At 45.5% G+C, this 16335-nt stretch overlaps 1 protein-coding gene across 1 annotated transcript in view; it reads left to right on the top strand.

Moving 5' to 3' along the window:
* The window catches only part of LOC121573587 (spectrin beta chain, non-erythrocytic 4), a 29560-nt gene extending 13644 nt beyond the window's left edge, over positions 1-15916 (top strand). Inside the window, exons 2-19 of the mRNA XM_041885678.2 lie at positions 3926-4189; positions 4635-4865; positions 5147-5236; positions 5497-5775; positions 5996-6126; positions 6348-6552; positions 6771-7016; positions 7372-7506; positions 7828-8069; positions 8805-8943; positions 9555-9639; positions 10404-10633; positions 10934-12240; positions 12440-12503; positions 12658-12905; positions 13219-13389; positions 13555-13597; positions 13956-15916. Coding sequence (XP_041741612.1) covers positions 3926-4189; positions 4635-4865; positions 5147-5236; positions 5497-5775; positions 5996-6126; positions 6348-6552; positions 6771-7016; positions 7372-7506; positions 7828-8069; positions 8805-8943; positions 9555-9639; positions 10404-10633; positions 10934-12240; positions 12440-12503; positions 12658-12905; positions 13219-13389; positions 13555-13597; positions 13956-14285 — 4440 coding nt within the window. The 3' untranslated portion in view covers positions 14286-15916. The remainder of the gene's footprint in view (positions 1-3925; positions 4190-4634; positions 4866-5146; positions 5237-5496; positions 5776-5995; positions 6127-6347; positions 6553-6770; positions 7017-7371; positions 7507-7827; positions 8070-8804; positions 8944-9554; positions 9640-10403; positions 10634-10933; positions 12241-12439; positions 12504-12657; positions 12906-13218; positions 13390-13554; positions 13598-13955) is intronic.
* Positions 15917-16335: the final 419 nt, after the last annotated feature.

Raw genomic sequence — 16335 nt, 5'->3', positions numbered from 1 at the left:
ACAAAGAAGGGCACCTGCTGGTATATACAAAAATAAAAAGAAGAAGCAGACATTGAATATCCCTTTGAGCATGGTGAAGTTGTTAATTGCACTTTGGATGGTGTATCAATACACCCAGTCACAACAAAGATATAAGTGTCCTTCCTAACTCAGTTGCCGGAGAGGAAGGAAACCGCTCAGGGATTTCACAGAGGCCAGTGGTGACTTTAAAACAGTTACATATACTAATAAAACAGTTACAGATAATAATGATGAGTGAGAATGTTACAGAGGCATAAATATCATACCCACCCATAAATGCTAACCTCTCCTCTTATTGGTAATGGTGAGATGGGCATGTTTTGGGGGCATGATCTTTGTGCATCAGTAATTTTCTCACTCATCATTATTCACGATTAATTCATGATTATCCGTAATCAAGGTAGCATCCACAATAATGTAGAAGTATTTAGAAACATATTATATTCTTGTTTACAATAAAAGTGACTCTAAAATGACACAATACATGATTTACCATTCAGTTCTAATGGGCACAACATAATCCAAAACACAAACCAAAATCATCTGCAAATGTATCCAACAAGTTTGCAGAGTCACATGCTTTGTAGTCATTGCGTGCTAGGAATATGGGACCAAATACAAACTTTAACTAAATTTAATACACTATAAGTGAACTTGTCCAAATACTTATGACATCTTCAAATGGGGGGACTACATGACCAAAGGTATGTGGACGCCTGCTCGTCAAACATCTCATTCCAAATTCATGGGCATTAATATGGAGTTGGTCCCCCCTTTGCTGCTATAACAGCCTCCACTCTTCTGGGAAGGTTTTCCACTAGATGTTTGAACATTGCTGCGGGGACTTGCTTCCATTCAGCCACAAGAACATTAGTGAGGTCGGGCACTGATGTTGGGCGATTAGGCCTGGCTCGCAGTCAGCATTCCAATTCATCCCAAAGGTGTTCGATGGGGTTGAGGTCAGGGCTCTGTGCAGGCCAGTCAGGTTCTTCCACACCGACAAACCATTTCTGTATGGACCTCGCTGTGTGCACCGGGAAACTGTCATGCTGAAACAGGAAAGGGCCTTCCGCAAACTGTTGCCACAAAGTTGGAAGCACAGAATCGTCTAGAATGTCATTGCATGCTGTTCCGTTAAGATTTCTGCCAAACCCAGATTCATCCGTCGGACTGCCAGATGGTGAAGCGTAATTCATCACTCCAGAGACCGCGTTTCCACTGATCCAGAGTCCAGTGGTGGCGAGCTTTACACCACTCCAGCCAACGCTTGGCATTGCGCATGGTGATCTTAGGCTTGTGTGTGGCCATTCCATGAAGCTCCCGACGAACAGTTCTTGTGCTGATGTTGCTTCCAGAGGCAGTTTGGAACTCTATAGTCAGTGTTGCAACCGAGGACAGACGATTTTTACGCTCCACGCGCTTCCGCACTCGGCGGTCCCATTCTGTGAGCTTGTGTGGCCTACCACTTCTCGGCTGAGCTGTTGTTGCTCCAAGACTAGACATTTCCACTTCACAATAACAGCACTTACAGTCGACCGGGGCAGCTCTAGCAGGGCAGAAATTTGACAACCTGACTTGTTGGAAAGGTGGCATCCTATGACGGTGCCACGTTGAAAGTCACTGATCGATTCAGTAAGGCCATTCTACTGCCAATGTTTGTCTATGGAGATTGCATGGCTGTGTGCTCGATTTTAGACACCTGTCAGCAACGGGTGTGGCTGAAATAGTCGAATCCACTAATTTGAAGTGGAGTCCACATACCTTTGTGTACATAGTGTATGTATGAAAATACCCTCAAATAAAAGGTGACATTCTTTACTGTCACCTCATATAAAACATTTGATCTCAAATCTAAAATGCTGGAGCATAAAGCCAAATTAAAAGTTTTAGCCTCCGTTGTCCAAATAAAAATGCCTTTTGGCATTTCTAGGGCTATCGTGGCCTTGCTCTTGAGTTGACTTGAACTCAGGGACAAAAATGATACATGAACCACACATTTGTTATAGCCCAGAGTTTGAACAAATAATGATGTGAAATTTGGGGTTGTCTTGGTGTTTTTGACCAGACACAACATCGGTTGTTCAATCAAAGGGTGTTTGTCTTATTTTTTCTTAAACAACCTTTTAATTAGGGTCATGACCTGATTAGTGCTGATCGGTTATTTCTCGGTTTTTAAACAACTAATTGACCGACATCGGTTGAATTATTTGAATTCCATTTGGTTCAGGTTTTTTCTGTGAGCTCAATGCTCACATTACAGGTTCTCTAGAGATAAATCAGATCCAGCCTGAACTGTGCAATGTAGTAGGGAGTTGTAGTTTCCAACAGGCCAATATTCTACATAGTTTAGCGCATAAAACGTGGTTATTAACTACAATGACCATAATCCATTGCGCATCTACTTGTCCAGTCTGTGCTTCTTTTAGGCCTGCTACTGAAGAGAGAAGAATTTAGGATAGTGATATAGAGAGCAGCTGTTGCTTCGCGAGGTAGCCTATCTCTACCTGAAAATACATGATCTAAGTGATTGATAGTTGGCATTCAGCAGTCATAAAAGTATGCCTTATTTACTTTGAAGAACTACAAAATTGTGATTTTGTCAGACAGCATAGGCAGCAGTTCTATAGAGATGGGATGACTTGGAATGAAATAATAAAGTAATCAAATAAACAAATGTTATATACACAACAACTGAAATATTTTATTAAAGTAATGTGGATAAATTATGGTTAATAAGTGATAAGCAGTAATGGGCAGTCACTACCACCATGGGACTTTTAATTGTTTTATTCTGTGTTGTTACAGCATTCAACCCAAATAATCGAAACCGAAATCGAAAACCGTGATTGATTTTTAATAATCGAACCGAAACTGAACCGACCTCAAAAAGCATTAATCGCTCAGCACTACTTTAAACAGAGACAGTGCTATGCTTTTCTGTGGTGACTTGAAAAGATGATGCTTTGGATAACTGAGAGCCATAGCCGTTTATTGAGACACTGTAGACTTGTGGTCCTCTGTAGCTCAGCTGGCAGAGCACAGCGCTTGTAATGCCAGGGTAGTGGGTTCGATCCCCGGCACCACCCATACACCAAAAAAAATTATGCACGCATGACTGTAAGTCGCTTTGGATAAAAGCGTCTGCTAAATGGCATATTATTATTATTATAGACTTGTGTGCAAACACAGGATGATCTTCATGAAATTAATGTAAAATCAACCTAAAATCAAACTGATTGAAAAGCTTGCCCTACAACCAAGCATCTTTAAATGGCCATGGTAAACATAGGTATGACATGACGGAAGATCACCTACGCATAGGCAGCAATAGAGAGACATGAAACATTGTGTATGCTTCCATCTGCTGCAGTCATCCTGCACATTTCACACTATGATTTGTTAGTCAGATCTGGTCATATTAGGCATGGGTTTAATCATTTCATATTTTCTGGCATTATGCACCAAATAGTAATACTGTACGGCGATTGTGTAGCCTATATATGAGAGATTTTCAGCATACTTTACTAAATGAGGCAACAATCAGCACAGCCAGTGAGTAACATCCCTCCAAGGGAAAGCTGACATTATACTAGTGTACATGTTGGAGGGAAGCATGAAATCTCTCAGTTGAGAAATCCGACTGTTCATTGCTTTATTTAACATCTGAGTTTGATTTTATCACAGTACCAGCAGAGTGCCTTTACCGTTACGTCAATGGTATATGATAAAAACAGCATATCACCTGAACTACCTCAGCTTATATTTAACCATACAAACGGTGAAATGAATTGTTGGCCATGTAAATGACAGTAGTTAGGATAAACTAAACTAAGAAAATAACTTTGGTAGTGTAGATACTGTATGTAACCACCGTTCTCTCTCTCTCTCCTCTATGTGCCTTCAGGAGGGTCAGGAGCTGATCGATGAGAAGCCGGAGCTGCGCTCGGTGGTGCAGCAGAAGCTGGAGGAGATCAGGGAGTGCTGGACGGACCTGGAGAGCACCACCAAGGCCAAGGCCCAAGCTCTGTTTGAGAACAACAAGCCAGAGCCGGTGGTGAAGAGCTACTCAGACCTGGACCACCAGCTCTCTGGCCTGGAGAAACAGCCCCCCCAGCTGGAGCAGGCTCACCACCTGCCCACCTTCAACGAGCAGCTGCATAAATTCCAGGTGTCTATTTACTGTTATAGGTTGTTTTTTATGTTTTTTGTTTTAAGGCAGTTATTTTGTGACAAAGACTGTGCTTTGGACAACTGATATCAGAACTTGGTGATAGACAACATTTAAGAGTGTAACACAACACTAAATGTTCAATGAATTTATGTAATCTTTCCAATCCATGCTACTGTCTGCTAATGCTATAGAAGCCGTTGTTGGGATTTTTCTGTGCCAAGTTCCCTGCCCACCAGCCACTAGGCTGGTTGACATTAAAGAATGCACCGTATGCTTTGTTCTTAAAGCCGTCTAACCCATTACATAACATTGAAACACAACACACACATAAGAAAATAGCTGAAAGTGCTGTTCAAACCCATGTGCTGTGTGTTTGGGGCATCAGTCTCTCATCATCTATCTCTAACGTGACCTTTCCTTCCCTCGGGCTGGCCTTCCTCAGTCTCAAATGGGGGACTTGTACAAGGACGTGGGGGAACTAGGATCCCTCCAGGGGGTGTGCCTCCCCCAGCGAGGCAGCCTGGTGAAGGGCGGGGAAGGAGAAGGGAGCGAGCAGCCAGCTGTGGTGGAGACCCGCATCGTGCGCCTCATCGAGCCCCTGAAGGAGAGACGTCGCATCCTGCTGGCCTCCAAGGAGATGCATCAGGTCGCCCAGGACCTGAAGGAAGAGATAGTGAGTGACTGACACACTTCATTACTCCATGGTGCCTCCAGCCTTTCTTACCCTCTATCTATCCCTCTCTCCCTGGTATAACTTCATCTCTCCATCTATTCAGTTTGTTTTTAGCTTATGGCCTCAAAAGGTCTCTAATATGTTTTTCTAAATATTTATTATGTTATATGGCCAAAGGTTTAATATGTCTCCCATCCTTGATCAATTAAACCACCAGGCTCTCCTCTCAATGAGATAGGTATGTACAGACAGTCACTGACGACAATTTGCTGATGTTATAGCTGTGGATCCAGGACCGGCTTCCTCTGGCTTCCTCTAAGGATTACGGCAACAACCTGCAGAGTGTTCAGCAGCATGTCAAGATCAACCAGGTGAGAGACAGATGACCTCTATACAAGCACACAACACTATCTCCTCACAGCACAGTATCAAGCACTATCCCTGCTCAGCTCAGACCTAACTACAGTCCCCACAACACTAAAGCATGGTTGTGTTCAGTAGGGCACACCGCCTCAGATTTTTTGTGATGGAAAACGATAGTACATCCCCAGATAGTACCTCCCCATTTCACTCCGTTTCGAGGCATTTTCTTCCAGCTGAACATGACCCCTGTCTCTTATTGGTCCGTCAGACGCTGCAGAGGGATCTGCAGGGGCGCCGGGCGCAGGTGGAGGAGGTGTTGGACCGGGCAGGGATCATCGCCTCTCTGCGGACCCCCGAGGTGGACTTTGTGCGTGAGGGGGCGGTGCACGTGCGTCAGCTTTGGGAGGTGCTGAGGCTGGAGGCGGAGAGGAGGTCTGTGATGCTGGATGTGGTGTTGCAGGCCCAGCAGTATTACAGCGAGGCGGCCAAGGTCGAGTCCTGGCTGGCAGGCCAGAAACTGCACCTCATCAGCGAGGAGAAGGGTATGGTACGTATGGCTGGCATGGTATCATGATACTGAACTGGCAGGGTGGGCATGAGACTGGCCGGTTGGTTAGTGCACAGTGCTCCAGGAGGACTTTTACTATCATTTGTCTACTGTGCCTGTTCTTTTACAAACAATTAACATCTGGGTGAAGGTTTGTTTGTAAAATGTATATATCTGTGAACAAGGATTTGGTCCCTAATATGAGGTCCCTCTTGTGTAGGACGAGGCGAGCACCCTGCAGCTGCTGAAGGAACACCTGGCCTTGGAAGCGACGGTGGAGAACTACGCTGAAACAGTGGGCATGCTCTCCCAGCAGTGTCAGAGGCAGCTGGAACTGGCACATCCAGACAGGCACGGGCAGACACACTGACAGTCACACTCAGGCTCAGACTAGATCTAAACACATCCTTCAATGATACACACAAACAACGGCTAATTTATTAGTGGAATTTGACCATAGAGCAAATAAAATTGTCTCAGTTTGTATAGGCTACAAAATGTCAGTGAATGATCAGTTCTCTTACTGTCTACTGTGTAAATAACACTCTCAATATCCCCTCTCTCTGTGGCAGTGAGGGGATCACCAAGCAGCAGTCCCACATAGACCGTCTGTACGTGTCTCTGAAGGACATGGTGGAGCACAGGAAGACTAAGCTGGAGCAGCAGTACTGGATGTACCAGCTCAACAGAGAGGTGGAGGAGTTAGAGAAGTGGATCACTGAGCGGGAGGCTGTTGCCAGCTCCACTGAGCTGGGCCAAGACCTGGAGCATGTCACGGTCAGTTTGTCAATCAATCAATCAGGCAATCAATCATTCAATCAATGAATTGATGATTAATGTTCGCAATCAGTCCCAAGTGCACCATAAAAACATAACAGAATGAGACAAAACAAAATGCAATAAAAATAGCGTCAATGAAATGGAAATGTGACATATGATACATGCCCTCTATAACTTTGGTCCCAAACTTATTCTGGTCTCTCTCTCTCACACAGATGCTACAGGAAAAATTCACCAAGTTCTGCTCAGAGACCAACAGCATAGGCCAGCAGAGGATGGAGCAGGTGAATAAGATGGTGAATGAGATGATAGACTGCGGCCACACGGACGCGGCCACCATCGCTGAGTGGAAGGACGGACTGAACGAGTCATGGGCCGACCTACTGGAGCTCATGGAGACCCGAGGACAGATGCTGACAGCATCACACCAGCTGCACAAGTTCTTCACCGACTGCAAAGAGGTACAGCTCAGTGTTTCCCCAAGATTATTTTCTCGGCAGGGCACAAAGGCCCCCAAATCAACATCAAGGTCCTCTTTAACCAAAATGTTTAATTGAAACCGATTGACCCCAAAGAAATGTAGGCAGAGGGAAACAGAGCTAGGCAGAGAGGCCTGACCTGCCTGTACAATGGTGAAATCAACCCTAGGACGGCTTGGCTGGATTTATATTAGATAACATCAGACAGCATAATGTTTGGAGGTGCTGGTAGACCATAGACACTGTAGACACTGTAGTCTTGCCATTATCCTGATGTGTGAGGTACTATTTCTGACTGTCTTGTGATGATGACGAGGCTGTCTGTCCTATGCTGTAGGTCTTGATTCAGATTGCCGGAAAGATGAGGCAACTGCCAGAGGTGAGGGCGTGCCAAGCCAGCATCGCCAACCCTGCCACCCTGCAGAGGCTCATGCGCTCCTTTGAGCACGCCCTCCAGCTGCTTGTCTCACAGGTGAGTGTAAATTCCTTTATGACCTTGAGGAACATCAATGCTCTCTGGGTCTCCTCTAACACCCATCAGTCAAATAAGTCATTCTCCTGGAGGGCATAAGAATGTTACAGATGTTAACCCCAAGATACACAGTGGAGCAGTAAACAGAATACAATTATGGACACAGTAGCAAAGATGAAAGATACCGTATGACTGGTGTCATACTTTTGCCTCAACCTTAGCTAGCACACCTGATTAACCTGGTTGTCAACTAAACTGAAGACCAACCATGATTAGATGATGATTTGAGATGACAGAGGCATGTCCTGTTTGGTATTCCAGGTAAGGCAGCTGCAGGAGAACGCGGCCCAGCTGAGGACCATCTACGCCGGGGAGAAGGCCGAGGCCATCATGAGCAAGGAACAGGAAGTGATGTCAGCATGGAAGGAGTTGCTGGTTTCCTGTGAAGCCAGTTGCGTGCAGGTCACCTCGGTGACAGACAAGGTGCAGTTCTTCTCAGTGGTGCGTGAGCATCTCATGTGGATGGAAGGCATCATGGGACAGATTGGAGGGGACGACCCCAGGTAAGTAATGGAAGGTCTCCTTACCTGAACTAAAGGCTAATTGTCGGCCATTTTGTTAATCTCATACCTCTAATGCTTGACTTGAGAAATAGGCTCTGCTTAATGTACAGATAAAAAACGAAATGTATCTGTAATGTATATGTAATCTTCTATTTTAGTTACCAATTCAGGCACCCCTAGTTGAGCTAATTCCTGCTTGGCTTGCACATACTGTAGAGTGTAGATGGTCCCATTCATGTTATGCAATAAAGCTCTCTTTACTGCCTAGTTTAAAAATAAAACGCTTAGCCACCTTGACCTAAATGTATTCTGCCATTCAGTTTAATTTGTTTGAGGGAAATGAGGGAAATAGATTGGAGTTTTTTGTCTTCAGTATTTAAGTAGTCCTGATTCATCTTTTTAATTCACATCACTCATTAACTCTACTTTCTTCAGCTGGTTTCGCAGTACACTAACCAAGCACTTGGCTAACATTTCACACATACCCTTCATATACTACTGAACTGAGCCGAGCCAGCCTGTACTTCGCTGGCATATTACAGTATGTATCCACCATATAGTTGCTAGACCCATGCTGGAAAGGACAACTTGAAAATAAAATATCCAAGCCAGCACAATACAGTATGGTTCAGATCGGAACGATATAGTGTGAAAATGGTAATAGGTCCCTCTCTTCACTTTACATGGTGTGCTTCCCTCCTATCTGACCTGGTCCTATGGGGTGGCTTCCGCCAGGGATTCGTCCTCTGCGGAGGTGATGATGAAACAGCACGGTGAGCTGAAAGCCAAGATGGACGGCCGCAGTAAGATCCTACAACAGTGTGTGGAGCTGGGAAAGATCCTGTTGGCCGCAGGCAACCCAGCAGCTGAGGAGGTCAGCATCACACACAACACAACACAACACAACACAACACACTGTATGTAGCAAAACCACACAGCCTCACAAACAACACAACACACTGTATGCAGAAAAAACACACTACCCACTGGGCAAAAACTGGTTGAATCAACGTTGTTTCCACATCATATCAACCCCAAAAATGTATATGATGACGTGGAAAACTCATTGGATTTGCAAATAAATAAATAAATAAAATTCGTCTTTTGTTGATTTCACGTTGAATTCACAATATTTGACAACTCAACCAAATGTAAATAAAAACTAGACATTGAATTGACATCTGTGCCCAGTGGGTACACAACACACTATGCAGCAAAACCACATTTCACTCATGCTGTGTTATTGTAAATAAAAAGAACAATAGATTGTATTTGTGTGTCTTCAATGATGTGCGTAAGGAGGTGTATCACTTAACCTCACATGATGATGAATAAAATTCCCTGTCAAATATTTTGGTACATTGTCGTTGAGTACATTTCTTGTAATTTGGTACGTTTGGTACATTTCTTGTAATCTTGAATGTTCCCCGTCTCTCTCTCTCTCTCTCTCTCTCTCTCTCTCTCTCGCGCGCGCTCTCTCCACAGATAAAGGAGAAGTTGGACACACTCCTGGCTAAGCAGAAGGATCTCTCTGAGAGATGGGACAAACACCAGGAAAAGCTACAGCGCAGTGAGTGACTCACTACACTGTCAAGCACTGTGGAGGGAGCACAAACAGCTCTCAGGCAGCACTGCAGCATTTAAAATATGGAAGGATGGAAGGGCTCGTGCTCGAGAGAAATACTGGTTTTAGATCGTGCCTCAGCGCACGGCTTTCACTATGAATATTTATGTGTGTGTGTGTGTGTGGGCTTCAACAATGGTTTCAACGTGACTAGACTAGACGACACATTACAAAACAGTACAACAATCAAATAAATCTGATACAACATCAACACAAGACCTAGCCCAGTGATCATCAACTAGATTCAGCCGTGGAACATAATTACAAATAATATTTAGACTGCAAATTGGTCACAATAATCCCAAACAGATATAATATTTGACTTAAACATAATAATTTCAAACCTTGCTTACATTTGTATACGATCACGTGCCTCTCTATTATGTGTGGGAATACTTGAGAACAGAAATTCCTGTTGTTTTACAGTCTATTATGTTCCCAAAATTATTATTTTTTGCTCAGAAAACTTGAGGGGCCAAATAAAACCACTGGCCCACGGGGCCGCCAGTTGGGGAACCCTGACCTAGCCCTAGAGTTGAGATAATTGGCTGCAACTTTCATGTAAATCATTAATTGATGTCAGTGGGAGACAAATTCATACCCATTCAGCATAAATGTGTACAGTATATGAGCTTTGGTTAATGTTCAAAGACTTTGTTATAATAAGAACTATTGAATTGACCATGCCCATCTCTTCTTCCTTTCTACAGAGAAAGATCAGTTCCAGTATGCTCAGGAGACGGTGAAGGCGGAGGCCTGGCTGAAGGCCAAGGAGCCCCTGATCAACTCCAGCTCCACCTCCAGGGAGGCTGGGGGTGCTGGAGGAGAGGCCCAGGTCCAGACTGACGAGGTGGAGCAGCTCATCCTCCGCCACGAGGCCTTCCGCAAGGCTGCAGCCACCTGGAAGGAGCGCTTCAGCTCACTGAGACAGCTCTCCAACGTAAGCTCTTCTTTAGATAGATACAGACAGTCTACTGTACTGTACCACTTGCTCGTCATTGTTGGCACTGTCTGATGACGAAGCAGATTTACTTAAGTCTTTGCTTATGTTTGTTGTCTAACATACCTGTTAGGATTTTGTTTTCTTTCTTAGCCAAAGGGTTTTATTCAGACATTTGATTAAATAGACAAGAAAGGTCTTTGCAGTACAGTTTGCCCAGTCTAGTTTGCCCACTCCATACCTGCTAATTGTTTCGCTGTTACATTTTGTGTTACTCTTCACTTCAATCTTGACTTTCAGGCAGAGAAGCTGAGAGAAGAACAGAGCAGCAAGCCTGCCCCAACACCACTCTCCAGTCGGAGGATGTTCCCATCGTCCTGTCTCACTCCGACCGTTCCCGTTGCTACCTCAACTCTGCTGAGGCAGATGGTCCAGGTGCATATTGAGCCCAGGCCCAAGCAGACCAGTCTGGGGATGGCTGCCTCTGCCTCTTCTGCAGTCCAGAGGTTGGGTTCTACCATGGCCAGCTACACCCCTGTCATGAATGGCTCCGGTTACCATGGACTGGACCATCAGAGCAGCAGTGGGGGGTTGGAGAGTTCCAACTACCCTGGGCTAAACCATCAGGCCGGTGGAGGTGTGGACAGCAGCTCCAGTTACCTTGGAGTGAACCATCAGACTGCCCCCCCGCCAGTGGATAGTTCTGGCTACCTTGGACTGAACCATCAAAGTAGTGGGGGTATGGTTAGTCCAGGTTACCTGCCGCAAAATCAAAGCAGTGGGGGTATGGGTAGTCCAGGCTACCTGCCGCAAAATCAAAGTAGTGGGGGTATGGGTAGTTCAGGCTACCTGCCGCAAAATCAAAGTAGTGGGGGTATGGGTAGCTCAGGCTACCTTGCGCAAAATCTAAGTAGTGGGGGTATGGGTAGTTCAGGCTACCTGGCTCAAAACCATCAAAGTAGTGGGGGTATGGGTAGTTCAGGCTACCTGGCTCAAAACCAAGGTAGTGGGGTTATGGGTAGTTCAGGCTACCTGGCTCAAAACCAAGGTAGTGGGGTTATGGGTAGTTCAGGCTACCTGGCTCAAAACCAAGGTAGTGGAGGTATGGGTAGTTCTAGCTATCTGCCTCAAAGCGGTGGGGTCATGGACCCCAAAATGGCGTATGCGTGGCAGCATCTGAAAGCCGACTGCATGCAGCCCAGGATCAACCACATCCACAAGGCTGTCAACCCCCTCCTGGAGGCCAGCAGGGCACAGAGGGAACAGTTTGGGGACATCCCCATGGTGGACATGATCGGGCCAGAGTCTGGCCTGGAGCTCCTCCATGGCAGGCTCCAAAGGGACCCCCGCGGCAGCCGCTCCGACCCCCAGATGGACCACCTGCGGCGGGAGAGGGAGTACAAGCTGGGCCGGCAGACCTCCAGCGAACAGGAGATCCAGGCACGGCTCAACGAGCTGCCAATGATTGTGCGTCAGGAGCGCTATAGGCGACGCCTGGAGAGGCAGTCGTCCAGCGAGCAGGAGGGCAGCGGGAAGGCTAGGACACCGAAGCAGGACGACTCCAGCGACATGGAGTCAGCCAAGGAAGGCTCTGACAAACGCTCAATGTGAGTCCAGGACTGCCTGGTCATAACCTCAGCAGTTCTTCACTATGCTGTCTGTTTGTGGCAACTCATTTCACATGCTCATTACAAAAACAGTTGTGTCTTGTCAGCAATTTCCACCATGATCCAAAAGCTTTGATTTGGAAGGTATTGATTATATTCCCTGTTTGGGTGACTCATGGCAGAAACTGTCTCATTGCAGAGAGAAGAGAGCCACCACCATGGCTGAGATTGTGGAGCAGGCCCAGGAGAGAGAGGCAGCACAAGTAAGTTATTTCACATGCATTTAACAGTATTTCCTATTTTGAAACATTTATCTTGGGGCCATTTTATATTTAGTTTTTGTATAGTGAAGATACAGTTTGTTAGGCCACACAGGCCGGCTTTCTGAATGACACACCTCTCTCCTGTCTGTTCCAGGCTCGAGGGGAGACGTACCGCCCCACCAGCAGCCTCTCAGCACCCGTGACCTACGAGCGCCCGCGCGCCCGAGACCGCCCCAAACCCCGCAGGAGACCCCGCCCCAAAGAGCCTGAGGAGAAGCGGCGCTCTCGCTCGGCTCCGGCCCAGAGTCCGGCGCAACTCTTGCCGCCCTCACACACTGCCCATAACGAAGGCTTCCTGTACCGCAAACACGACTTTGAGGGCCAGCAAAAGAGTCCCAGCAGGTGGGCTGTCCACTGACTCACATTCACAAACACCACATACCACACCACACACTTCACCACACCACACCCCACCCTACTACACACCACACACATCGCACACCACACACCCCACCATACCCCACACACCACACCCCACCAAACAACACACCCCACCACACACACCACAGAATTAAACGGTTACTGTAGATCACTAAGGGATATATACAGTACTCTATTGACATACTATGACACACATATCGATACACTATGAATTCACCTTGGAAGAAAGGAGAAACACGCATATGTTGCAAAATAAGCTGTTCTTGTTTTGCAGTAAGTCGTGGGTGAACTTGTATTGCGTGTTGTCAAAGGGAGAGATCATTTTCTACAAGGACGCCAAGAGCACCACCACACCTTACAATGAAGAAAGCCCACTCGACCTCAGCGTCTGTATATGTGATAGCACCATGGGATACAAGAAGAAGAAAAATGTCTTCGTTATCAAGTATGGCTTGATGAAGAGGATATTTTTTTACTCCACCTTACTCCTTATTTTAGCATATCATTATTTTCTTCACCTCAAAACTTTTGAATATCTTTAAAATCCCTGACTAGAGGATAGACTCTTGGTAATTCCATAACAATGTCTCTCTCCTTTCTTCTCCAACAGGAAAAATGATGGCAATGACTATATTTTCCATGCAAAGGATGAGGTGAGAATGCCTGTGATGAAAATGAACATGCTTAATCTGTCTTAACATCAATTATTTACTCCCATTAGAGAGCTAGATAGACCACCCCTCTGAGCAGAGTTCCTCTCTAAGTTTCTTCCTACAGTAGGTTCCTTCCTTCTAGGGAGTTTTTCCAGGCCACTGTGCTTTCGCTTCTGCTTTACTTGCTCTTTGGGGTTTAGGTCCGGGTAGCTGTAAAGCACTTTGTGACAACTGCTGATGTAAAAAGGGCTTTAAAAAATAAAATAATTTTGATTGATTTATTGATTAAATTACTGGTCTTGCTTCTTGGTTTTGTAGAAACCCTAATAATCCCATGTCTCTGGGTGCACTTTTGCAGGAGGACCTGAAGGCTTGGGTCACTAACATCACCACCAGTATAACTGAACACGAGGAGATCGCCAAGTGGGACAAACCCACCACCTCGTCCACAGATCCCGACCGCTCGGAGAGGAAGGAGAAGTCAGAGGGTGACGCAGACGCCAGGTCAGAAAGGTCTGAGATGGGAGGAGAGGTGGAGGAGGACGAGAGGTCCGACAAGGATAGGTCTGAGAAGGGAGAGGGGTCCGAGAAGACAGGCGAGGGCTCAGAGAAGGCAGACACGTCGGAGAGGGGTGAGAGAGCAGAGGGAGGGGCAGGAGGCTCCAGCACGTCAGGGAAGAGCAAATGATCACCACTAAGTGGAGGAGTGGACTGCATCCAACCATCTGCCCCCTCCATCCTAACATTACCCTACGACACCAGACGGTGGTGAGCAAGCGAGACGGAGGGAGAGTGTGTGCATTTCTGTGCATATCTTCTCTCTCTTTCTCTCTCTCTTATATCTCTCTGTTTCTCTCTCTCTGTGACATCCTGAGGCTTGGGTCCTTGGACTACCTAATGTTAACTGTGACAGACTGATATTCCAGCCCCTATCCCAGCAAAATACATCAATGCCTGCATTGCATTGTGGTCTTGCTGGTAGGTTGGAGGATGGTGGAGATGAACCAGCGCCACCGTGTGGTCACAGACATTCGTCACAGTCACAACTCCTCATTGATCATTTATCTCTTGGATTCACAGCATCTCTCAGTATATATATATATATATATAATATACCTATGACTGACTATGTAATGCTCTAGAACAACCCAAGCAGTGGTGAATGAAATGTCTCACAACATTTTGAAAAAGCTTTTTTTCTGAAGCAATATACTTTTTTATTTCTTCTCTTTCTTTGAGAGAGAGGGAAAGGAGACAAGAAACAGTTACTTATTATTGATTCAATAATTGGTCACATTCATCATCAGCTTGTTTCTAGCAGGTCAGCAGCACCTTAAACACTTTCAACATAACTGTGTATACTCAGCATATTGACATTTTAAACCCACCTCATCTCTATATCTGAGTCATGTTGTCATGATGGAATGCTGGTATTACCGATGTGTGTTAATAATGGAATTAATCAACACACGTGTTTCTCTTCTGAACTTTTGGATTAATCGTGTAAAGGCCCATGGCATGCCAGGAGTAAAGGTGAACTAGGGTTGCCAACTTGAGCAAAACTCAATCACCCCCAAGAGTCTATTTGAGGAGGCAATGCCAAACATAGCCCACTTGTAGTGCCTGGCCTGTGTCTACATGTCACTTATTAAATCTAACCATCCATGGCATGACATAGTATAGTGCACCTTTTACTTGAATGAAAAGTATGTTCTTCATGGTCTTGAAGTTGACCAGTTCTGAAATGAATTCGGCTGTGCAATAATTCCATCTGAAGGGAAGTACTGTGTAAAACGCTAAAATCATGGTATACTTCTGGAATCCTGAGGAAAGTTCAAAGGATTCTCTTCACGGATCTTAAACTATCCCCACATGAAGTATGGTGATAGGAAGATATGTTTTAACGACAGAGCAGAGAAAGTTCTCCACATTACAAGCCCAAGCCAGACATCCTTCATGCTTCTTACGAATGCTATTTGATCTGAGACTGGAAGCATTATAACCTCATTGCTGTTTTTATTGTACTACTGCAATATATTTGATAAGGATTGTAATTGTTTCACTAGTGAAAATACAATAGTAACATCAATATTAGATGAACCCCAGAATATTTTATTAACTACTTCTCCCTCCCTGTTTTCTTTCACTGAGTTGAAACCAATATAAAATGATTGTCAGTCAGAGGGGATTTATCTAGTCATAAAATTGTATATACGCTACATGGCCAAAACTATGTGGACAACGGCTCGTCAAACATCTCATTCCAAAATCATGGGCATTAATATGGAGTTGGTCCCCACTTTGCTGCTATAACAGCCTCCACTCTTCTGAGAAGGCTTTTCACTAGATGTTGGAACATTACTGCAGGGACTTGCTTCCATTCAGTCACAAGAGTATTTATGAGGTCGGGCACTGATGTTGGGCGATTAGGCCTGGCTCGCAGTCGGAGTTCCAATTCATCCTAAAGGTGTTCGATGGGGTTAAGGTCAGGGCTCTGTGCTGACCAGTCAAGTTCTTCCACACTGATCTCGACAAACCATTTCTGTATGGACCTCGCTTTGTGCACAGGGGCATTATCATGCCGAACCATGAAAAACAGCCCCAGACCATTATTCCTCCTCCACCAAACTTTACAGTTGGCACTATGCATTCAGGCAGGTAGCGTTCTCTTGGCATCCGCCAAACCCAGATTTGTCAGTTCGGACTACCAGATGGTGAAGCGAGATTCATCAATCCAG

This window comes from Coregonus clupeaformis, chromosome 9, assembly GCF_020615455.1.
Source record: "Coregonus clupeaformis isolate EN_2021a chromosome 9, ASM2061545v1, whole genome shotgun sequence".
Classification (NCBI taxonomy): Eukaryota; Metazoa; Chordata; class Actinopteri; order Salmoniformes; family Salmonidae; genus Coregonus; species Coregonus clupeaformis.
Note: the sequence above shows the minus strand (reverse complement) of the source record. Positions and strands in the feature narration are given on the sequence as shown.